Source organism: Hylobates moloch, unplaced genomic scaffold (genome assembly GCF_009828535.3).
Source record: "Hylobates moloch isolate HMO894 unplaced genomic scaffold, HMol_V3 SCAFFOLD_11, whole genome shotgun sequence".
Lineage (NCBI taxonomy): Eukaryota > Metazoa > Chordata > Mammalia > Primates > Hylobatidae > Hylobates > Hylobates moloch.
In genome coordinates, this window is record NW_026652286.1 from 72,473,768 (window position 1) to 72,499,816 (window position 26,049).

Below are 26,049 nucleotides of genomic sequence, written 5' to 3' on the forward strand. Positions count from 1 at the left end.
CTTTACATTAGCCCCTTAATCATTAGCTAATATGGCACAAACTCTTAATATGGAAGGAATAGAATATTTTAAAAATATAATAAAAATAAATGTATATACAAAATGTGTTTGAGCCTATGTTTATAAATAGAAGTACATCTTACAGAATATGGTAAAATGATTTATAAATTTTATTTTTTAAATAACTTTTATACATATATACATATAAAATACATATACATATATATATTATACATATATATGAGAAAAACCACCAACATTACATTTTTATAAAATATTCAGTGCTTCATAATGGAATATATAACAGGATTAGAAAAATAGCAAGTTCAAAGGCTGAAAACAAAACATGGCATCATCTATTTGAGAAATCATAGGCAACTGTTTATTGAGGAATTAAAGTCTGAGAGAAAACAGGAAATGGAATATATAAATTTCGACAAATAAAGAGAGTCTTGTCTCTCAGAGGAAAATTGTGCTTTGCTTTTTTTTTTTTTTTTTTTTGAGACGGAGTCTCGCTCTGTCGCCCAGGCTGGAGTGCGGTGGCGCAATCTCGGCTCACTGCAAGCTCCGCCTCCCAGGTTCACGCCATTCTCCTGTCTCAGCCTCTCCGAGTAGCTGGGACTACAGGCGCCTGCCACCACGCCCGGCTAATTTTTTGTATTTTTTAGTAGAGACTGGGTTTCACCGTGGTCTCGATCTTCTGACCTCGTGATCCGCCTGCCTCGGCCTCCCAAAGTGCTGGGATTACAAGCGTGAGCCACTGCGCCTGGCTGTGCTTTGCTTTAAAGGTTTGAAATAATAAGTGCAGTATTTTGGTCAGGCCTGTAACATGATCAGAAACATTACTTGCATGGAATTGTGGAGTATAGACTGGAAGGATCTGGGCAAAAATTAGGAAAACAGAGTTAACTAGAGCAGTGCTTATGGGTATGGAGAAAGTAGAACTTGGAACTTCTGGAGGTTGGGTTAAATTTACCAATACCTGTGGAACATCCGGGTGTTTCACCTAGGCAATTACATAAAAAAGCCTGAAGGTCAGAGGAGAGATCTGAGCTATTTTTACAGAATACCAAAACAATCCATGTCTATAAACCTTTGTTTATATAGAGAAAAATAATTAGAAATATTGTTTGTCATCATGAAGGTAAACTAACTTGTTAATTGAACTATTTTCAGCTCGTTGTTTTGGCAGCTGTAGACACAGCTTTGCAATCCCTACTCATTAGGGTATTGGCGCTATAGCTCCCCACCCTCCAGGGGAAGTAGTGTGCTTTCATAAACCATGGTAACCAAAGAATGAACACTTTCAATATGATATAATTAAACATTACGGGAAAGAATGAATTAGCGTTCTTTGTGACATTTGGCTAAACATGCTAGCAAGCAAAAATACACAAATGAAGGTCACATTTGCAATTATTATAAAAGTGTCTACATTTTAATTAGGTAGCTGATAAATGTCATTGAGCCTTAGCCACTGACCAACTGTCATTTTTTTAAAAGGAGAAGAAAAATGTCACCTAAAAAGCCAGAATTTTTTGCATTGTCATGAAATTAAAAGTTGTAACCACAATAAAGTGTGTTCAGCACTGAGCTGTTAAATAGGCTTAGGGACAGTCTCAAAATTTAATAAAGAAATATTTGGACAGCATGTGAGGTGTCACTAGTAATACAAATTTTCAAGCATTGTTTTTTTAAAGCATTGTGCCTTTATTGTAAAACCACATAGAGCCACATAAGCCTTGAAAGTCTCTTCTCAGAGAGTACAAGTGAACTTTTTTTCTTTGCCTGCAGATTTGACTTAAATTCATTCCTTATTAATTTGGATTAAATATTCACTGACTTTCTCCCGCCAATGACAAACTAATCTTCTTAACCTCACACAGTATTGTACCTGACCTAAGAATAAAATAAATTGGTATCTCATCTCTTAGATATTCTTTAGTTTTTGGAATTTTAAATAGTATTTACTTGAAAATTATTTGTCCTTATCCCCTAAAAAAATAAATGAAATGTATCAGCTAATATGAATCACCCACTAAATTTACTTATAAAAGTACCATGGAAGAAAGTAAATATATAAATACTGTGTATGTGAGTGAGTGTGTGTGTGTATTGTCTTTAGAGTTATTCTGACTGATACTTCTGAATCCAATTTTTTTAACTTCTAATAAGAAAATTCAAAAGACAAAATAGGTCGGGTGCAGTGGCTCACGGCTGTAATCCCAGCACCCTGGGAGGCTGAGGTGGGTGGATCATGAGATCAGGAGTTCAAGACCAACTTGGCCAACATGGTGAAACCCTGTCTCTGCTAAAAATACAAAAATTAGTCAGGTGTGGTGGTGCACACCTGTAATCCCAGCTACTTGGGAGGCTGAGGCAGCAGAATCCCTTGAACCTGGGAGGCAGAGGTGGCAGTGAGCCAAGATTGTGGTACTGCATTCCAGCCTGGGCGACAGAGCAAGACTCTTCCCCCCACCCACAAAAAAAAAAAAAAGATACGTTCGATACATGAATACATAAATAAATCAATCATAAAGAAAATGATCAATTAGTTCTGCAAGATAACAATGTAAACCTTTTCTTCAGAGTATGCTATTATCAAATTGAAAGCAAAACACTACAGTAAATGAAATCCTTAATCATCAGTGTATAAAGTGCTTTTAAGAATCAAGGAAAACAAATCAGAACTCAGTGGGATAAAAGAAAATATTTGATACACAATTTAATGATGAACTGTGTATACACGGAAAAATGTGTCTAATACAGTGCAAATCTAATGATGAAATATGATTTCCACTATAATGTAGAAAGTAAAAAGATAATAGATCTTAGCCATCATCTAATAAAATGGTATACAAAATAACATAAACGTTTAAGAAAATATTGCTCTTTTATGATGCTAACAGGAGTCTAAATATTAAGTCAAAAATTCTAGAAAACAGTTTTAGCAATAGCTGTTTTCACTTCAGAAATTCTGCTTCTGTGATATTCCCAGGAAATTACAGTAATAGTCACAAAGATTTATGTACAGGGATATTCCTGTTTGGTTATATATGACAGATAAATTCATCTATAGGGATATGGTTGAAGAAGTTTTAACAAAACACATAATTGAAATATATAATTAATTAAATGCTTCTGAAGGACATTTGTAACAGAATTAAATAATTATAATTTATGTGTGTGTGTGTGTGTGTGTGTGTGTGTGTGTGTGTGTGTGTGTGTGTTGTGTGTGTGTGTGTGTGTGTGTGTGTGTGTGTGTGTGTGTGTGTGTTTTAAGATGGAGCCTCACTCTGTTGCCCAGGCAGGAGGGCAGTGACCTGATTTTGGTTCACTGCAACCACCACCTCCCAGCTGAAAGTGATTCTCCTGTCTCAGCCTCCTAAATAGCTAATATTACAAGTATGCACTACCATGCCCAGCCACAATATAATATTAAATAAAAATTAGAAAATTACGTGTATAAACTGATTCCAGTTTTCTTCGAACAAAACAAAAGTCTTCCTGTGTCTCTGTTGGCATATCTCTCCATAAATCAAATGAAGATAAATCCAAGTTTGTTTTTGCAGAGTATTCTATTTCTGGATATCAAGATCAGAGATGATTTTGTTCTGTAGTGAGCATATACTTGTTTATAATGAGAATATTTAAAACTAGAATTCAGAGGACTCTTCAGGTACCACTGTTTTGGATCTGAACCCTGTAACTTATTCCCTACGGGAAAGAATTAGGAGTAGGGACCTTCTGTGACCCTGAAAGCAACACCAAAAGAAATAAATGGTAGCTGATTCTCATACCGATTTGGGAAGGGTACTATAGTGCTTTGAATTGAATTCATTTGTAAAACTTTTGACTTGAGAAGTAGTAGAGTTTGTGATGCATACATAACTTAGCCGAGAAACAGCAGTTCCACAGCTGGAAGTTGCTTTCTGACATTAAGGTTTTGTTGAATATTGTGCAAATATTATGGATGAGGCAAATGTGTGGACACTGATGGTGAGAGTGACGTATTAAATCAGGCTGCAATATTTTCGCCCACTTGATGTCTTTGTTTCAATTTAAGTAACTGGACTAAATGTGCTGTCAGTTGAGGCTAGAAAAATCACAGCCACAGCAGATGAGTGAATTTAAATGGATTTTTACAGGTATTTAATCCGTTAAGTGAAAACTCACCTAACTTAGCTAAAAATGCCATTGGGAAATTTTCTTTTGATATCTTTTCTTTAAAGAAATTGCTTTTAGTTGCAAAGTTTCCCATTTACTCCTGTATGTGCCTCAGTAACCTGTAATTCCTAGGGTCCAAGCCGTAGGTCTGCTTTTGAAGAAAAATTGCCATAGAGAAAAATCACTCGGGGACTTCAGTAACTAACTCACCTTGCAGGGATTCCTAGGCAACTTTTTCATGTGCTAGGTAGCAAAATAAAAACCATAAACATATTTCCAATGTCCATATTCCCATTTGTGAGAAATGACCAAAGCTCAATTCAAATTTCACCTCTACTGCCAAGTACTTTTTCTTGGTATCAGCTGCTTCTTACTAGATGCTCCAACATGAGTTAGCTTGAACAGTAATCCTATTATGCACCTATTCTTCTTTACCTTTTAAGATTGTGCCTTGTGATTTGAGTGTCACAGTGAGCCTGTGATCACTGGAAAGACAGTGACAGACAGCTAAAGATGATAAGCATAGGGTTTCTTTAATGGTAAAATATAAAGAAGTTTATTTGCTCAGAGCAGCTATACAAGCAGGAGCCAGTGTACCCACACAAGTAGGAAGACACAACTTCTTTGTCCCTACCATCTTGCTTACAGAGACACACATCTGCCCAAGATAGTAACCGTGTGGAGTGAGGATTCCACCATGCCCGAGAACAATTTTTATTTCCTCTATGGAGGAGAATGATGTCAGACCCTCTTAATGCTATATGCTTCTATTAAGTGTAAAAATAAATTCACTTATAGCCCCAATCTGAAAACAACTAAGCCTTTTCGCTAAAACCAATTGTGACTATAGTTTTATCTGAGTGGCTCTGTTGCTAAGTTTTGTTGAAATTCCATGATTATAAAGTGATCTCTTTGAGGTTTATTTTTTTTTCTCTTAGTTTGTAAGAACTCTTTGAAGGCAGAGATTGTGTGTTTTATTATACTTTTTTTTAAATTTCCATAGTTACCTTTTAATGTGGGATACATAATCATTTCACATGTTAAATAAATTTTAAATCCTATATTGCATTTTTTGTGTCTATGTCCAAAAATGTCATAATTATTTTTGGCCATCTAGGATTCCATTATATAATTAGCCATCTTGCATTCCATTCCTAAATCAAGAATTGAATGAGTACACCCCCGCTTTTATAGACTCTATGTTCTACACTGCACCATAGGAAACACTGAACATGATACTGAACATAAACACACGTTTATTTTTAATATGACTGCATATGTAAAAGCACAACTTGCCCACGGAATTGTTTCTAAAATTGGGAGGAAATACATTTTGTGTAATTATTTTCTAATTGCTAAGCAGTGTTAGCTGTTTTTTTATTTATTATCAAATCCTGTCTGATCTATCTTAAACACACAGAGAATAGGAAAGTAAAAGCTAATATAATCATGACCGTTAAAACTTTACCGAAATCTTTAATTATCCAAAACAAGAGGGAATTCTTTAATCACTAAATTAATTTGGTTATATTTCTCAACTAGCTCCTGCCCGTGCTAATTTCCTCAGTGATTCATATTCATATTGTGAAGGAAATATTAATTTAATGCAATCATATATTATGCTCTTGGTGATTTAAAGAGATAGCATCATAACACTATAGGTTTTTAAAAACTTTTAACAACCATGAAAAAAATACAAAACAAGAAAACTGTTAGAATCTCCTTTTTGGCAATAAAAGTCTATAATACCCAGTTTAATGTGTAACAATGTTTATGCTCTATCTGTGAATACAACTAAGCATTTACGGTTTAGAAAAGAATATAAAGTAATCCAAATCTTAAATAATTATGATTATAAATATTTACAGCATACCTGAGAAACAGTTGTAGAAATAATTTCAAATCATGCTTCTTTTCCCTTGAAAATATGTCTATTTTTTCAATCTTATGCAAGGAACACCAGGAATGCAGTGCTGTTAAATTTTTTTCTTGTATCTTAGAACTATCAAAGTTTAAATGCCTGACTCTAGTGCTTTAAAAATTGTGAATTTCATCCTCTGCATATGCTTTTTGCTCTTGAAGCTACAACACTGTAAACTTTACACATAATACATTTCTTGGAGAAAGTGCTGAGTTATAGAGTACATCTGATTCGGGCTATTTCAAACTCTCATATGCCATAGATGCAGACAACCAAATTGAAATGATGCACATTATTTATAAATTATTAACCATTTCTAAATATGCTTCACACGACTGGCTTTGCTGAGGTGTTTCATCCATCCTTGCAAGCTTCATAAAACAGTAGCAGGCCAAAATTGCACAGTTAACATTAATTCTCATCAAAGAGAGGACAGCCTTAGCAATTACTTTGAAAAAGGTCAGGTATCAAATTTGTTTATGCTGACTTTGATGCCAAATGGAGTCACACTGCAGGCTTGGATATTGTATGTCTTCTTTTTTCTGTATACTCTGTCATGAATACATAGTGCCACTCTTTGCTGTCTGACATATAAGTCCATGATTGAATATTAATATTCTCAAAAATATTATGCTCTCAAGAGCATCACACATCATTTGGTACTATAATTTATTTATATTTTTATACAAGAGCTTAAATAGACATTTAAAATCAAACTTCAAAAGTAGGGAATACATGATTTATATGAATATCTGTCATTTCATGACTTTTGGTTGTTGCTTACCCTTCTGTACCAGTAAAACTTAACAGCATTGTGTCGGGAGTCGATAGAAAAGATTCAGATACAGAGTCTAATAGTGATAATACAGTTTTATCAATCAGTATTTTAGGAGCAGTAAAGTTTCTTGTAAGCATACCTCTCATATTTAGGGACAGAAATAGAATTCTGAAGTTTTATTGGTGTCAGAAAATAAGGAATATTTCGATGATAGCAAGTGATTAAATACTTTAAAATATATTTTTATCATATTGGCATTTTATCTTATTCATAAATATTGCTGTAAAGAATTTTAGTTCTACATATTCTAATCCATTATTTTATTAATATTTTATAATATTTATAATTTAATATAACTATAATATTAATATTTTGTTAATATTATTTACATTGAATGGCAATGTTATGAGCTCTAAAATGACCTTTTAGGTAATGGAAAAGAATGCTATTAATTCGAAGGACTGCAAGTGGTGGCAATGTCATTCTGACTCAATGGAGTACAATTTTATTAAATAATACAAGTTCGGTTGTCCCAGGGTCATTATATTAGGAAATATTTAATGAAGGCATTAATATTTACTCCTACCCAACCTCCAGCTGGAATTTCATGGTGTGAGACCACTAGGTTAATTGAGTTTTATCACAAAATCTCTGGGCCACTTTAGAAATAACTTTAATGCATGCTCCCTAAGGTCTAACCTGTAAAAAGTGAGAAAATAGAAAAAGAAATGATTAACATGTAACTAGATTCAGCTGACATCTTCAGCATTGTTATTTATTAAAAGACTGAGCAACTGATGGAAATTTTTCTCTGAAAAGAAAAAGGTATGGGTTTGAGGAGAATGGGTAAGATCCTAATTATCCATCCTGTATGATGGGAGAATAAATGGGCCAGGAAAGTGAAGTAGTATTTCCCGGAATATCAAAAGGCCTACTGGAAGTCAGTTATCACACACTGAGTTCTTCCTTCCAAACCCTGAACAGGAATATGGAGAAAAGATGGGTACATGTTGCTTTGGCCAATAGAATCACAAGAATATATACTTGTGGAGTTTTCTGTAGATACATAGAGTCTATTCATATCCAAAACTTTTCTTTTAGAATTTGTTTTTGGGAATACACCTGTTAGGAAAGTAAAAAATGTAATCATTTCCTTTCCACTCTCCACTTTTTCAGTTCCTCAGAGTAAAATGAATATGACAATTCGGTATTCATATTCTCATTTTGTGACCCAGTCAAAGCTGGACAGGGTAAACTCAGTATTCAGTTGTACTCACAAGAGTGGTACAGGATAATAACTAAACTCTAGATAATAATAACACAAAATAATACAGAAAGTGTATTGGGTTCTTACTATCAGACAGGCATAGTTTTGACTGTTTTCTGTGTATTACTTTATTGATCTTTACAACGATCTATGAGGGAATTCCTATTGTTATCCTCAATCTAAAGTCAAGGAAGCTAAATCACAGAGCTATTCCTATCTTGCTCAAAGGCACAGAAATATTACGATGTGGAATCTAGATTTGAATTCATGCCATCCTACTTTGGAACCTCTATTGCAAACAGATTTACTGACAGAGCTAATCTCACACAAAAATTCCATTCAGTAAAATGAGTGGCCAAGATGGAGGAGGAGGATGTATGCATCATAGCCAAGAGTGGAGTTTTTATTCCCAGGAACTGAGCCATGATGGCAGTACTGTAAGAATACAAGATGTTGGCAAGTTTTCATTCAAAGGCACTCTGCTTTTTTTTTTCTCCTTTATGTTTATTACATGTATTATAGCTCTTGGTTTTATAAATTTTTAAAATAATTTTGTTTGTATAATGTTCCTCTACTAATATTTTACCAATTGGTAAAATCCTCTACCAATACTCCCAGATTGTAAATTCCACATGTCAGGTATCATTTGTGGTTTATTCATGACCATACCACCTGTTCCTAACCCATTGTAGGCATTCATTTCAGAGTTATTGAAAAAATATCAATGAAGGTTGAATGAGAAAACACGGAAAAAAGAATGTTAGAGGTTGCTGAAAGAATGCAAGGGATTATGTGTACAAGGAGTCTGGTCCAGACCCCATCAGAGCATCACTCAGCATTTCTATTTCACTGAGCCTCTGAATTCTGAGCCCAGAATTTAGATCAAACCTACTCTGCTATTTCTTTAAGTGACAGCTCTTGGGATGATGAATAAAAACAGTTTCTGAATCCTGAATATGATTTACCAAATGGTCTGTCTTAGAAGAAACCTTTCCATTGACAGAAGTGTGGAAATTGTTCGGATCTGAAGCAAAACCACAAAAAGAGAGTAGAGAGGTTTTTGTTTTGTTTTGTTTCTACTAAAAGTAGGAGTTTGAAAGAGCATAGGAAAATATTAGAATATCAAAGACAGAAGTGAGTTCAAGTAACTGAGACTAAAGATGAAATTCCTCTGGGAGAGAGCTGATGTCTATGAGTAAGATCATTTCAAGGGTACTTTAGATGGAGAAAAATGTTGCCTCGGGTAGGCCAACATTGAAGAGACAAAGAAGAACTAAAAGGAGATAAAAAGTTTCCAGTGAAATAGGAATAAAGACATGAGGTTGTGGTAGCTTGGAATTTCATAAAGACAATATTCAAAGGAAAAAGAAATAACTAACTGTGTCATGCACTCCTAATAGGTTTAATGTAGTAAAAAATGGTCCTTAAACTTAGCAATATCCTGGTAATTTTTATCTTTAAAGAAAGACATTGTGGAATGATATAAGGAAGAGATCTTATAAAAGTTCAAGGGAAAAAGGAGGGATAATAATTGAATACTTTTACCATATATAGCACTTTCAAGGAGTCTTGTTGTAATAAAAATTAGGTGAGAGGGATGATAAGGTCATGATAATTTTATTTAAAAGAGAAGTTTTTTATAGTTAGGAAAACATTCTAACAAGCATACAAAAAATTGATGCTGAAAGAGAGACAGAAGGAATCATCTGGAGCGATGTCCTTGAACAGTCAAGATGGAATGGAATTCAATATACACAAATACAGGGATTGGCCTTTAAGAGATGTACAGACATCATTCATGTGCCTCAGCTCATATTAATGAAACAAGGCTGAGTGCATGCCTGTACAGGCAGATGGTGGGAGCATGTGAGGGACTGTCTCTTCTGATTGCCTCTATTTTCTTAATAAAATAAGAAGCACCATCATCAAGAAGGTCAGAAAGGTATGGGTTTGAGGAGAGAGGGTAAGATGCTAATTATCCATCCTGTATTATGGGAGAATAAATGGACCAGGAAAATGAAGTAGCATTTCTTGGAATCTCACAAGGCCCACTGGAAGTCAATTATCACACATTGAGTTCTTTCAGCATGATACTGTATTCTTAATTAGCAAGGGAAAGAGTTAGCCTGGGAAAAAAACAGTCCAGGGTGAGAAGCAGTGTGCCGGAAGGTGCACTGAAGGAATTGAGTAAGGTTACGAATTATGAACTTTAACCTGGAAAGAGAGGGAGTTGAGGAAATGAGAGCAGGGTGCAAAAGAGTGAAAGAGTGTTAAGACCAGTAGATTGTAGGTCTTGAAGTAGTTGAGATGCCAAACAGAAAGAGAGGAAATTATGTATTGGTCCGTTCTGACCCGGCTGTAAAGAACTTCCCCAAACTGAGTGATTATAAAGGAGAGATTTAATTGACTCACAGCTCCATGTGGCTGGCTCGGCCTCAGGACATGCACATGTATGTTTATTGCGGCACTATTCACAATAGCAAAGAGTTGGAACCAACCCAAATGTCCAACAACGATAGACTGGATTAAGAAAATGTGGCACATATACACCATGGAATACTATGCAGCCATAAAAAATGGTGAGTTCATGTCCTTTGCAGGGACATGGATGAAACTGGAAACCATCATTCTCAGTAAACTATCGCAAGGACAAAAAACCAAACACCGCATGTTCTCACTCATAGGTGGGAATTGAACAATGAGAACTCATGGACACAGGAAGGGGAACATCACACTCTGGGGACTGTTGTGGGGTGGGGGGAGGGGAGAGGGGCAGCATTAGGAGATATACCTAATGCTAAATGACGAGTTAATGGGTGCAGGAAATCAACATGGCACATGGATACATATGTAACAAACCTGCACATTGTGCACATGTACCCTAAAGCCTAAAGTATAATAATAATAAAAAAAAGATTTGCATATAAAGAAAAAAAAAGATGGAAGGCAAAGGGGGGGCAGGCACCTTCTTCACGAGGTGGCAGTAGAGAGAATGACTGAAGGTGGATCTTGACAAACACTTATAAAACCATCAGCTCTGATGAGAACTCACTGTCACAAGAACAGCACGGGGGAAACTGCCCCCGTGATTCATTTACGTCCCTTTGGTTTCTGCCTTCACACCTGGGGATTATGAGGATTACAGAGATTATAATTCAAGATGGGATTTGGGTGGGGACACAAAGTCTAACCATATTAAATAATATAAGATGTACAGAAAAACACACTTAAATGTAGAAAGGGGATGCAGCTATATTCCACCCTCAACAGATTTCTGCATTTGTTAAATTAATTTAGTCTCATAAAGTTGAGCATTAGACAAAGTCCTATCAATGAAACAACATTTCCCACTTATTTATGCTAATATATTTTCAGAGATGAGAATCCTCAGAACTAAGACTGAGGAGTGGGGAAACTCTGAAGAGATGTCATAGAAAAGGGCTGAGTAGCTAAGAGGGCACCAAATTGGAGAGTTAAAAATATCCCTGAGAGAGGAAGAGACCCCACAATACTGTAATCAGTTGCACTAAGACCATAAGACTGATGAATGCCACTTTCTAAGGACTGGGCTTATATGTCAAATAGAATGGAAATAATAATGCAGGGGTTTCAGACCACGTCCAGATCTTGAAAAGTCCTCTTCATCCCTTATCTCTGAACTCACTTTTACTGAACTCTGTATGCAGTGCCCTGTATGGAGCAGGCAGAAAGCTGTGATACTGCTGTGTGCACACCCTCTGCAGGACTAGCTTCCCCACACCTAATACACTTGAATTGATTTAACAAAAGTGGGTCTCTGTTGAGGATGAAACATAAGTGAATCCCCTTCCTCTGTTGAAATTCAAGTATTGGCATTTCTGTCTATTTCATCTTATTATTCCATCTCTTTTTGTCTAGGATCCCAACTCCTTCAAGACTTAAAATCGACTCATGTTAATACCCTGTCAGTTTCTGTACCTTGCTCCTATCTCCTCAATTCTCTCCCTCTCCAGGTTAGAGTCCGTGGTCCGTAACTTCATTCACTTCCTTCAGTGAGCCTTCAACCACACTGCCCTTCACCATCAATTATTTTCACAGACTAACCTCTTAACCCCTAATTTAAATTCAACTATTAATAGACTATAGCTAGAGAACACTGATCTTCAAAACTATTGACTGCTCCCTTGTCTGTATTGAAAGACTTCCGCTTCCTTTGACTTTGTGACATTCCAGTTTTCTACTTTTTTCCTCCCTTTCCAGATTTGAGTAGCTCTGCTTTTTTTCAAAAAAATGCTAATGTTGGTCAAAATTCCATTTTCAACACCCTATTTCTTACTTCACATACTTCCTTGGCAAACTTACCTATTCTCAGTTTCAATAACCATCTATTTGGTCACCATTTCATAATCTCTCTGACGAACCTGCATCTCCCTTATGATTGCAGAGTCTTAACATCAACATGAATGTCCTGGAGGCACCATAGACTCTCCATGTGTCTAAAACTGAATTCATGAGCCTTTATCTCAAGCTCTTGCCTTTTCCTGCATTCTTATCTATCTTCCAGTGGAGGCAACCATGCCTGATTTTTCACTTTTCTTTAGTGCCTCCAATCAAATAAACCAATAACCTTATTTACTATTCCCATATGTATTATCTCCCTATTTCTGACCAATCTTTGCCTATATTACAGCTTTAGACCCTTGAATCATCTTTATTCGGTCTTGTTCAAATACCGTACTACAGCCAGAGTGATCTCTCTAAAACGTACGTTGCTCTCCTTTCAAAGCTGTACCAGTTTAACATGACATGCTAGACGTTTCATCATCGGCACCTTGTTTGCTTACTCAGCATTACGTGTCCTCCCACCTCTCTCCCTCATACTCTGCGCTCCTGTTTTAATCCACCAAGCAGGCCATGGTGCCTTTACTTTCTAGGTTTTTATATATTTTCTTCCCTGGATAGAGTATCTTTCTTTCCCTACTGAAGACTTGACTGAGCTAATCACTAATGAACTTTCAGGACTCAGTTTAGATAGAATTTCCACTGGAAAGCATTTTCTGATGACTTAAGGCTGAATGAGAGTTTTCTCTACCCATGCGGGGAGCCCATAGGTCCTTGAATTTACTTTTATATCACATGATACTAACATTGTATGAATACTGCCTTTTTTCCCCACTAGATCATAGCTTCTTGAGGGCTAGGGCAGGATTATTCACTTTTGTTTCCCTAGTATTTGGCACCTACTAATTTGTTATCACATGTTTGTTGAATGAATGCTTGAATGAATGAATGAATCAATCGCCACATTTCTAGCAACAGCTTGGGATTCACATTAGTTGATGAAAAGGGAATCTTTACTGCAACAGATAAAACTGATTACATAACAAAGGAAGACCTGGTGTAATGCACATAGCCAAGTTAGCATTTGGCTCATCTCTGTATGGAGTGGCACAAGCCCATTTCTGTACCTCTTAGTGTTTGGTTACAATATGTATAAGATTTATAGCCACAATGATGTTCCTGGCCTTTTTAAACCTCATTATGGCCTTTCTACTTTTCAAGTTTTTCATTGATTATCCTTATCTGGCTTTAAGAACTAGACACCACATTATCATATTTCACTGTAATTGTTAACACCAGTCTGGGATAGTTGTTTTTTATTTTTTGTTTTTTTCCTTTATAAATGAGCAGGGCAGAGAGTTAAAACACAAAGCAATAGACTGCACTGAGAAACGAATACGTTCAGAAACTAAAACTACAAACTACCTTAAAGGAAAACTCATTCAATTTTCATTACCTTACACCTCTAGTGCCAAAACTTGCATTTAATTCCATGTTTTAAGGGAGATTTTATGTCTACCCATAATCTGTTGACATATAGTTTGCCCAAGGGACGTTAGCTCTTTTCAGTTAAAATTGATCCACCTTCATCAGACTTGTGGTTGACCAGCAAAGAGTCAAGGACATGAATCTCTTAACACCTCCTGATAGGCTTAGGCTACACACATCATGCTCATTTTAAGTGTGGAAAACATCTAAAAATATACTTTCTTGAGTTTCAGAGAAATCATATTTACAACTTCACAGAACAGAAAATGTTAAACTTAATTTGATGCTTAACACCTAAAGGGTTATTTTCAAATCACAGAAAAATGCTTTTTGCATTCTAAAATATCTCTATAAGACAGCATAATTATTCTAAATAATTTTAATTAATGATGAGAAAGCTTACTTACAGTGATACTTTTTTTAATCAAAAATTTAGTTAGCAATGATGAAGTTTAAAGATACTCTGAACAAAACTACCTCTTTTTTTTTTTTTTTTTTTTTTTTTTTTGAGACAGGGTCTTGCCCTGTTGCCAGTCTGGAGTACAGTGGCATGATCGCAGCTCACTACAGCCTAAACCTCCCAGGCCCAAGCAATCCTCCCAGCTCAGCTTCCCCAGTAGCTGGAGCTACAGGCATGTGCCACCACATGTGGCTAACTTTTTGTGCTTTTTGTGTAGATGGGGTCTCACTATATTGCTTTTGCTGGTTTTAAACTCTTAGCTGAAGTCATTCTCCCACCTCGGCTTCCCTGAGTGCTGGGATTAAAGGCATGAGCTGCCGTGCCTGGCCACAAACTGTCAGAGTCTTAGAAGTATTTCTAAGATCAGCAAATTGTCCAGCTTAATTGATACTGGACATATAAAAAATTTCCAATTTCTTATTTCTCTTTAGAGTTCATCATAATTAGTTTGTATTTTTTAAAATTTGATCCATATACTAAACTTATTGTTTCTTACGGACATAAAGGAAAGTTAGTTCAATCCATTTCAGGCAGGATGCTCAACCGTTGTAACCAAACACCTCAGGAATTAAAATATGAAATTTATCAATAATCAATAAAAATGAAAATTCCATCAGTTTCCACACTTAATAGTATTAATTTGTATACGTTAGATAATAAAACCGAGAAAATAAATTTCATTCAATTTTTTTATGTTCCATAGTGAATTTGACTACTTTTCAAGGACATGAGGTATTACTTAGAGCCTAGTCAAAACACATGTGCTACATTGAACACACCTCCTACTACGTAATAAATTTTAGTAAATGAAGTTCCTATCTATATTTGTAGAATATAAGTGAAATGTTGGTTTCCTCACTGCATCTTAATAAGGAAAGAACTGATCTATGTGAATGGGTATTGTAATATTAAGGTAAACTTTTAAAAGTTAATTTACAAATTTTCCTGACAAAGTATAAAGCTTGGGCTTTTGACTGTCCTGCCTTCTTTCCTGCTTACCTCTCTGTTGACTATCTTCCCTTCTTTCCTACTTACCTCTCTCTCTACTTGCTTTCTTCCTTCCCTTCCGCCACCATTTTTCCTTTTCCCTCTCCTCTCCTCTCCTCCCCTCTCCTTTCCTCCCCTCCCCTCCCCTCCCCTCTCCTCTCCTCCCCTCTTCTCCTTTCCTCCCCTCTTCTCCTTTCCTCAATATTATAGCTAGCAGAATTTTCAGAAAATATTAAAAAATATAAAAGTAACATTTTTTCACACTCTCACTGTAATCTGAATTTGCTTGCAGCTCCAAAGAAGGTTTTCAGTAATGTCTTCAAAAGAAACAATTTTCATAAGAAAAAATAAACTGGTTTCCTCAAAATTCAGATTTTATTGTATTTTCTCTCTTACAGAATATTCAAAAGCTCTTCCTGGTCTCTCCACTTCGTATGCTGCTTTGTTAAGAATTAAGAAGAGTTCATCTTCATCTCTCTTTGGTTCCAAAACCAGACCACGATACAGCAGCCCTTCATTAGGAACACTGAGTGCTTCTTCACCCAGCTGGCGAGGGGCAGCTCAGAATTATTATTCCCCCATCAATCTTTATCATTCCTCAGATGCCTTCAAACAAGATGGTAAGTGTCAAAGGAAAATGGCTCCAGATAGAATAAAGGAGGCAAAGAAGACTTATTTAATACTGCTGCAGTAGAGATCAAAGACTATTCCAGTAGGAGAGAGTGATTGAACTCAACTCTGCTAAAAATGAAAGCAGGAGAGTTTTTAAAGCTGGGGTGAGCTAGTAGAAAACTGTAGGATGTGGCCGGGCACGGTGGCTCACGCTTGTAATCCCAGCACTTTGGGAGACCGAGGCGGGTGGATCACGAGGTCAGGAGATCGAGACCACGGTGAAACCCCGTCTCTACTAAAAATACAAAAAAAATTAGCCGGGCGTGGTGGCGGGCGCCTGTAGTCCCAGCTACTCGGAGAGGCTGAGGCAGGAAAATGGCGTGAACCCGGGAGGCGGAGCTTGCAGTGAGCCGAGATTGCGCCACTGCACACCAGCCTGGGCGACAGAGCGAGACTCCGTCTCGAGAAAAAAAAAAAAAAAAAAAAAAAGAAAACTGTAGGATGTTAGGGGAGATACTGGTTAATGTGACTAGGCCATCTGTGTTTATTGACTGGTGCTTATTGAAGTTAGGCTGCTACCTTCTCATAGAGGCTGGGAGATAGAGACCCTGTTTCTTGATGGTTTAATTTCAAATGGAGAGCTCCCAGGCCTTGAGACAGATATTACTGGGTTATAAAAATGACAAGAGCCTGTGTTGGTTGTAAGTTAGTCTTCTGTTCTAAACATCTTTAAAGGATCTGTATGCATTATTATTTAATTGCACTCAATTATAATTTAGGATTAAGACTAAATACTCTCATAGAATGAAAGTAAAAATAGACATTTTTGGAAGGCCAATTTGACAATGAATATCCGAAATGTAAAACAGACCTATCCTTCAATCCAGTGGTTTTATTTCTGGAAGTGTATTCTGTGTAAGAAAATAATAAGCAGAGCACACAAAGATAAGTATATACTTAGCATTACTTATGAATGGAAAATAAGAAAAAATCTATGTATCAAACACTAAGATATCAGTTAAATTAAGGACTGCTCTACAGCTGTTGGCTTTATAGTTTGAACATCATTTTCAAGATGTTCTCTACCTTTGTCATTTTTGGATCTATCGACAAAATAATGCCTGGTTCATTAACAGCAAGACAAACTGGCACCTGTTATTACTAGTCTCTGTCCAGTCTATTTTATATAGATATGCCATTCAGTTTTCTCAACACATATGTGAAGTAGATATTGTTACCACCTTCTATAGAAATGAAAATTCCGGGACAGATAAGTATTTTTCACAAGGTCACACTGCTAACAGGTATCATAGCCAATTTTCATTCACATCAACAATGATTTTAAGACTAGTACACTTAGGCTGCATTTCATTTATGACTGATGAAAGAATAAACATTCAAAGATACATCTTGAAGGAACTAAGATATTGGAAAGATTCTGGAAATGTCAGTTATTAGGTTGTGGTGCCAGGTTCAGGCAAACTTATCCTTTATGATTATACCAATTGTTGCCATGTGCAGCATTGTCTCGTAGTGTTGGCGTCTAAATTGTATGTAAGCATGGTGTTAGAACTCCCAAAATGTTTTATTTTCCAAAATACTTACACTTAATATAAGTTTTTAACTTTCTATTACCTTAAGCCTAATATGAAACATATTTTCTTCAGGCATTATTATCTTGTGGAGCGGCATTAAGGTAGAAAATCGAGTAATCGGAACTGTGGTCTACTTTTATAGTCGGTGTAATTTTCAGCCAACTAGTGTTCTGCCTTTTTGTTCTCTTGTGTCAAATGGAAGTTAAGGTAGTCTCAATGGTAAATATACATATGAATTCAAATCCATGAAAATGATGAGAACAATAAATATTGGGACGTAAGATGGAGCCAGCTGTGAGACCAGTTCAAGGTGTCTACTATTAATGCCTGTATACCTACTGTGAACTGGTCCCATTTTGGGTAATTAGCAGCCAGAAAAGAAAGAAAATCTGGTCAGTTACATATTTCACAACATTTCAAACGTTAAAGTGGAATCGTTACTCAGTAAAAGCACAACTCTCTGACACTTTGATTAGACAATTTTTTTTTTCTGGAAGAGCCTCATTAGGAGTTTATTATTAGATATAATGGCAAGTGACCTGAACATTACTTTCACTGTACCCATAATAATGAGTTTCATCTGTTTCAATAAAGGCAGATGAAACCCAAACAGAAACAGTAAAATGACAAGGAGTGATTCTCTAAAACTGTGCTCCTCAATCTTTACAGATGAAACCCTTGTTAAAATAAGACCCCCGCTTCAAAGATCGAGGTAGGGCAAGATAATATCACTTACAAAAAGCTCCCAGGTGATGGTGATGGTGCTGGTCTGTGGATGATACTTACTGAGTGGCAAGGCTCTAGGCTGGAAACCAATTTAATATAATTTGGTCCTCTGCTAATCTAGTTTAATCCGTATTTTAGAGTATAAGGAAGAATGGATAATCTGAGTATTTTCCAAGTAATCTTCCATAACTACTGTTTTCTCTTCTGAGCATTTTGTAAATCTTAGCTAGATGTGACTTTGAGTTCTTTTTCTCTGACAAGAGTCTGACATATGGCTTTTGTCAGGTAATTCCCTTTAGCCTTAATAGAGAGTAAAGCTGAGGTTGACATGCTCTTATGAAAAATGAGAAAATGAACAGAGCCTGAATAAAAAGTCATCCCACTCCTGTTCAGAGTTAAGCCAATAAGTACCCCAGACAGAGCAAAGATTTTTTATGAAAAATATAAAGACTCAGCTTGCAGAGCAATTTGGGGAAGCGATTCCACTTCTGGGTATACAACTTGGAGAAACCTTCCCATACAAGTACAAGGAAATAAAATGCATCTTCACTGCAATATGTTTAATAGTAAAGGTTGGAAACAGATGTCCATCAGAAGGGGAATGGATACGTTGTATTATTTTTATTTAATGGAGAACTAAAACTGTTAAAGTGAATAGAAAGAAAATAGATAGACCTCAAAATAGAGAGTGAACAAAGTAAGTTATGGAGTATTATATATAATATGATATCACTTATGTAAAACAATGGAAAAATATATCCTATTTATGGATACACATAAGTGGTATAATTTTAAAACATGAACTTGAGATAGCAAGTTGACTGCAGTGCTTACCACTGAGGACAAAGGGAGAATGAGAGCAGGAAATAAGTACCAGGAGAGGGAATATACATTATCTCAACTTAGTGATACTTCATTTCTTGAAAAAAAAAAATCTGAAATAAATATAACTCCTGTAGTGACTAGACACTAAACTGTCTCACAGTAATTCTCACTTCTGCGCATTTACGATGTAATCTCTCACTTTATCTGTTGCCTATGGCTATTAACTTGCTTCTGGAGAATAGAATATAAATAAAGTAATGGGATATGACTCCCAACAATGGGTTACAAAAGCCACTGGCTTCCATCTTGTTTGTCTTTTTTGCTTTCTGGCTTGCTCATATTAATGGAAGTCAGCTCGTGCTGAGAGCTGTCCTATTGACAGGCCCACTGGGAGTGGCCTCTGGCCAACAGGCCGAGAGTAAGTGAAGGACTCAGTCCAACACCCCTAAGGAATTTGAATCCTATGAGTAATCACGTGAGTGAGTTGACACGTGTATCCGTACCTATTCGAACATTGGGATGAGACAGCCTCCCACCTTTTGAAAGACACAGAGCAAGGGTTGAGCCACACCTGCTTCCCTGACCCACGAAGGCTGTGAGGTAATAAACACATAATCTTTGTTCATTTTCTGGGTTTCCTTTCTACTATTTTTACTATAATTCTATATTTCTGCAGAAAATCATTCTCATAGTTTCATAGCTTTAAAGTTTCCTTTGCATGTTTCATCTATTTTAAGTTGCTGTGTCATCTTGTGATCATCTCAACAGGTTGGTATTCTTTTCTAGGAAGCCAGTTCCTATATTCAGCCCAGATTTGTTTATTCAGGTCTTGATTATGCATTCTTCTTTGTTCTCCTTCATATTTTCTACAAGGCCTACTTTGTAGTCCTATTTGTTACATAAACAGATGCTGCAGAGAAAATCTGAAAAAAAAAAAAAAAAAAAAAAAGGAAAAGGCAAATGCTGCAATTAGAAGAGATATAATTCCAATCGTCCAACTATTTTACTTGCTCATAGTTTATATTAAATGTATTCTTTATTCATTACATTAGAAATTGTCATATATTGAAAACATAAAGGAAATAATAATTTCATGAAAGTGTCTTTTGACTACATATTAACTTTATTAAACTTTAATATTTTTCCAAATTTGTTTCAGTATTTTTTGACATAAAATGTAAGTTGAAAGTTCTTGAGTATTTTGCTTGGATTGTGTCTCACATTCTCTCCACTCATAGAGGAACCACTATAGTTATTTTGTCATTTACATGCATATATTTATATTTCTATACATATGAAGCCTATAAAGTATATGTACTATTCTTTAAAATTTTTATGTCAATGATATTGTGTATATCAGTCATGATCCACCTTTTCTGGCTCAACATTATATCGTAGAGATTCATATATCTTGGTATCTTCAGTTCTAAGTTCATTTCATTTCCTGTAAAGCATACCACACTAGGACTCAATTACAGTTTCTTTATTCATTCCCTTTTTGTAAATAGATTGTTTTAATTTTACACTGTTACATGTCAAATGCATTTTTTCATGCCTCATTGGTAATTGTATTATATGTATTTTAGGAGTGCAATTTTTGTATAAAAGCATTGTAACATTTCCAGATACTGTCAAATTGCTTTCCAAAGTGATTGACACTTCTACCGACATTATTGTATGAGTGTTCATATTTCTCCACATTGACACCAACATAAAATTTTTTTGGCAATCTCTTGAGTATAGTATACCATTTTATTGTGGTTTAGTTTGCATTTTCTTGACTAGTGAGGTTGAAATTTCATATAAATATTGAGCATTCTGGTTTTTTCTAATGCATATTTCTTATTCATATATGTTGACTGTTATTTCTGTTAGAATATTTTACTTTAACTGTAAGAAATTTATAAATCAATTGGTCACTAATAGGTTAAATGCATTGCAGATATATTTTCTCAGAATGTAACTTATCCTTTTACTTTGTCAGTAGTATCTTTTGTTAAACAGAATTTTTTTATTTTGTGTAATGAGATATAGCAATATTTTCCTTTGTAGTCTGTGCTTTTCATGTCCTAAAAAAAACACTTTTTACCTTACATTTTTATTTCCTTCCAAATTTAAATTTTGATTTTCATATTTAGGTGTTTAAACTACATGAAATTATTTTTGTATATAATACGAAGTAATTACCTAATTTTATTTGTTTTCCATTTTTGAAGTACTATGTATTAACCAATGTTAGTGATCTCCACTGATTTGTGAAACCACTCTCTCATATATGTTCAAATATACTTTAAATCCTTCAGTAACATGGTTTAACTTTTTGGGAAATATTTTTCATATCTTTTAAGTTTATTCCTAGATCTCATACAGTTTTTGTCTCCTCGAAAATAATAATGTAGTAAGAATTAGCATAGTATTTGTTAAGTTGGTATATAGAGCCCTATCAATCTGTTACTGTTGTCTGTTATTTCTGTTAGTTCTTACTCATACAGTATGTGTTAGATCGTATATTTGGAAAAATTGCTTGTAAAAATAGTTTGTAAAAATTGCTTCTGTGCTTAGGAGGAAAACAGAAAAGATTTGGTTAAAAGTAACCAGTATCTGCCAGACTCTTTAATTTCTTTAGGATGTTTTCGCTTTTCCCTTGCTTTCCGTTAGATAGTTTTCTATACGTAATTCCTCTCTCTTGTATCTTTTTTTGCATCATATGCCTATATCTTTTGTGATTACCATTAACTTAGTCTATAGTGATTATCATTAATGAAATTAAGAAATTTCTCAAGTATAACGTTATTTGATAATTTTGTCATTTCAAACATAAGCATGCTTTAGTGTTTTCTCTTTTGCTAATTTTACCTTATTCACAAAAATATGTTTAAAAATCAATACTTAATTATATTTCTGTAACATCACTATCTATAGTCATAATTTCTTGTAATTTTTCTCTGTGTTCACTTTTTGGATGAAGCATATTTTGTAGTAAAAAGGATATCACTGTGACGAACTATCTTAGTCTTTATCTGTCTGAAAATATCTTTATTTTGCCATTACTCTTGAGTGATAGATGGTTTTGGAAAGTGTAAAATTTCTAGGTTGATAGTTATGTTCCCTTTATACTTTAAGTATCTGCTGGCCTCTTTTGTAGTGGGCAAGTTTATCAATCTGGTTGTTGTTTTCTTTGTTAGTAGACTGCCCTGTGGAAGTTATTTTTTTCTAATGCTTGACATTTTGTACTTTTACTATGTACTTTCTAAAAGTAAATTTATTTTTGCTTATTCACTCAGCACTTAGGAGACAATTCAAAAGAAAATATAATATAGAAATGTTATAATTTCAAAGAAAATACATCTTTCTTTTCAAATGTGCAAAATCCAGCTCTTTTTCTGATTCATCTATTCTTCATTTCTACACTTTTTGTGTGTTATATATGCTTACTTAGTTTAAGGAAGTCCATTCCTGCATTTGTATTTTGGAGTATCGTAAGCATATTTATTTTAAAGTCCTGGTAGATAGAATTATAGGTGTATTTAATCTGGGATAAGTTCTTATTCCTATTATTGACTTTGACTTTTTTTTTGCAACATAGAATTTTTTATCTATGTTGTAATTTTTGGTTTTCTTTGCAAGTACATGTGGAAAGGAAGTGTTTTTATTATTTTCCCCCTGTCAACTCTGTGCTTTCCTCTTATTTTTAACCAATTTATGGTCACTGCCATCTTGTCCTTCCAAACTCTAGATAAGAACCAGTTCTTAGAATGACCATCTCACACCAGTTAGATTGGCCATCATTAAAAAGTCAGGAAACAACAGGTGCTGGAGAGGATGTGGAGAAATAGGAACACTTTTACACTGTTGGTGGGACTGTAAACTAGTTCAACCATTGTGGAAGTCAGTGTGGCGATTCCTCAGGGATCTAGAACTAGAAATACCATTTGACCCAGCCATCCCATTACTGGGTATATACCCAAAGGACTATAAATCATGCTGCTATAAAGACACATGCACACGTATGTTTATTGTGGCACTATTCACAATAGCAAAGACTTGGAACCAACCCAAATGTCCAACAACGATAGACTGGATTAAGAAAATGTGGCACATATACACCATGGAATACTATGCAGCCATAAAAAAGGATGAGTTCATGTCCTTTGTAGGGACATGGATGAAACTGGAAAACATCATTCTCAGTAAACTATCGCAAGGACAAAAAACTAAACACCGCATGTTCTCACTCATAGGTGGGAATTGAACAATGAGAACTCATGGACGCAGGAAGGGGAACATCACACTCTGGGGACTGTTGTGGGGTGGGGGGAGGGGGGAGGGACAGCATTAGGAGATATACCTAATGCTAAATGACGAGTTAATGGGTGCAGCAAAACAACGTGGCACATGGATACATATGTAACAAACCTGCACAGTGTGCACATGTACCCTAAAACCTAAAGTATAATAATAAAAAATTAAAAATAATAAAAAAAAGAATGACATTTTGAAGCATTATAGTTCTATTGGGGATATTGAGATTCAGTCACTTTGCCTGGGAATAGCTTAACTAAGTTCACAGTCAAGAAGCTGTATTTGCCTGCTTTCATCTTTGCAAGTCCACACCTTTCAATGTACTGTAGCCTCACATGCTCACAGAAACGGACACACATACATACACACAAAAGGCATCCAACCTGTTATTACAGGTGTCGTGACAGAGGTACAGTATTATTTGGTAGCCTAGAATAGAGGCATCAAATTTAACCTGTGTTGTATGACCGGGTGAAGCAAAATTGAGAAAGTGATACTGGATCTAAAATATATTGCATGTGTAGAAGTACATTATAGATAAAAGAAATCATGTGTTCAACGGCAAAGGGGTAAGAGAGAACACTCCTATGTTTAAGGAACTGCGCGTTGTATATTATACTTGTAGCAAAGTATGAATGGCTGCAATGAAATTATAAATAGACTTAGGCTTCTTGTTAAGGAGTCTAAAAATTTTATCTGTGTTAACAGCAAGCCTCCATTAATCAGTGGAATCTTTTTAGCAGCAGTTGCCTGAAAGACCTCTGAGCATGCAGATTTAAAATAATAATAAAGTCTCTCTCATGGGAGGAAGGAAGTAAGGGGGGTCCGAAAGATGCTTTCACATTTATAAAGGAAAAAACTGATAATTATTTCAAGGAAAGCAGTAGTAGCAGAGATAGAGAGAAAATAATAGTTTATCACCCTGTATTCTACTAGAGTCACTCCACATAGATGTATTTGGTCAGAGCAGCTGTGTTCATTGATTTTTTGCTTTTTGTTTTGTTTTTGTTTATTTTAATGTGAGACAGGGCTTCACTCTGTGGCCCAGGCTGGAGTGCAATCTTGGCTCACTGCAACCTCCGCCTCCAGGGTTTGCGATTCTCTAACTTCAGCCTCCCTGGTAGCTGGAAGTACAGGCACACACACTACCATGCTCAGCTAATTTTTGTGTATTTTGTTAGAGATAGGGTTTCACCATGTTGTCTAGGCTGGTCTCGAATTCCTGAGCTCAGGCAATCTACCCATCTTGACATCCTAAAGTGCTGGGATTACAGGCATGAGCCACTGTGCCCAGCCCATTCATTGGTTCTTTTTAAGTTTTATTATTTCTGATTGTCTTCTGTTTGTCCTGAAATGTTTTCAGCATTATAACAGCAATAGCCTGAATCCATTATAGAATTCCAACCATGTGGGACTAAATTAAAAGGTAAAATTTAAAACAAGCCTAGACTAAATTGTCAGAGTAAATTCCTGAAGACACATGAGCAGCATATAGTGATAACACATATTTTTGTTAGGTCTGTTTTGCCCCAGAAACATTTTCATAGAGACAAAGTGTATATCTGTAATAACTTACACATAGCTTTGTTTGCAATATTTTAACAAATAGTTTTAGAGGCTTCTAAACAGATTGGCTCTAAAAAGTAGTTTGAATGGCTCTTTTATACAATTACTTTACCTCTCTATGTTATAATGATAACAATAATCAAAATGCTTTCTGAATGTTTGTGATGCTAATTTTTATGCAGCTCTCTCATTTTTCTTTCATTGGTCAATAACGTATTTAGAATAGGATTACTACAGTGAACATAAAACATTATCTTTATAAGTTTATTAAACAGAGATGTACTTTTTAAATTTTTTTCTGTAGGAGATATTGACCATCTACTGTGTGAAAGCTGTACATTAACCCATCACAAGAGTTATTATTTTAATCTCTAAAGTTTTGAAAGTATTTGATGAGTATCATGATTGTATAGCACATTCATATGTATTATACTTTCTATTTGAAATAGAATAAAATAATAATAGTTATATAGATCTTCAGAGATATGTACAATGATTTTGGTCAAGTACTAAATCAGTAACTTGAATAGCTCATTATAAGAGTAATTTGTGAAAAAAAAAAAAAAACTTTGAGCCTTTATATAATGGCTGCTTCTTCTTTGTAAACTAATGATAGCATTCTGTCTTAGTCCATTTTGTGATTCTGTTACAGTATGCCACAGGCTGGGTAATTTAAAATGAACAGAAATGTGTTGGCTCACAATTCTGGAGGCAGAGAAGTCTGATACAAAGTGCTAGAATCTGGTGGGGTCATTCGTGCTGTGTCATCATACGGTAAAGATGGAAGGGCAGAGACAGAGCAAGAATGGATAATGCAATTGCAACAATAATGGCCTAATCACCTCTTAAAGGTCCCACCTCTTAATACTGTTACAATATCAACTAACTTTTAATATAAATTTTAAAGGGAAACACCTTGAAATCATAGCCGATACCCTATGCTATTTTATTAAATAGAAAGTTAAGTATCAATGAATATGAAATAGTTTTTGTTTACACATGTGTAATCATGGAAGCTTTTATCCAAATTTAAGT

At 35.3% G+C, this 26,049-nt stretch overlaps 1 protein-coding gene across 1 annotated transcript in view; it reads left to right on the forward strand.

Moving 5' to 3' along the window:
- Positions 1–26,049, forward strand: part of CNTN5 (contactin 5) — a 1,349,686-nt gene that overhangs the window by 796,173 nt on the left and 527,464 nt on the right. The window contains exon 4 of the mRNA XM_032167221.2: positions 15,787–16,008. Coding sequence (XP_032023112.1) covers positions 15,787–16,008 — 222 coding nt within the window. The remainder of the gene's footprint in view (positions 1–15,786; positions 16,009–26,049) is intronic.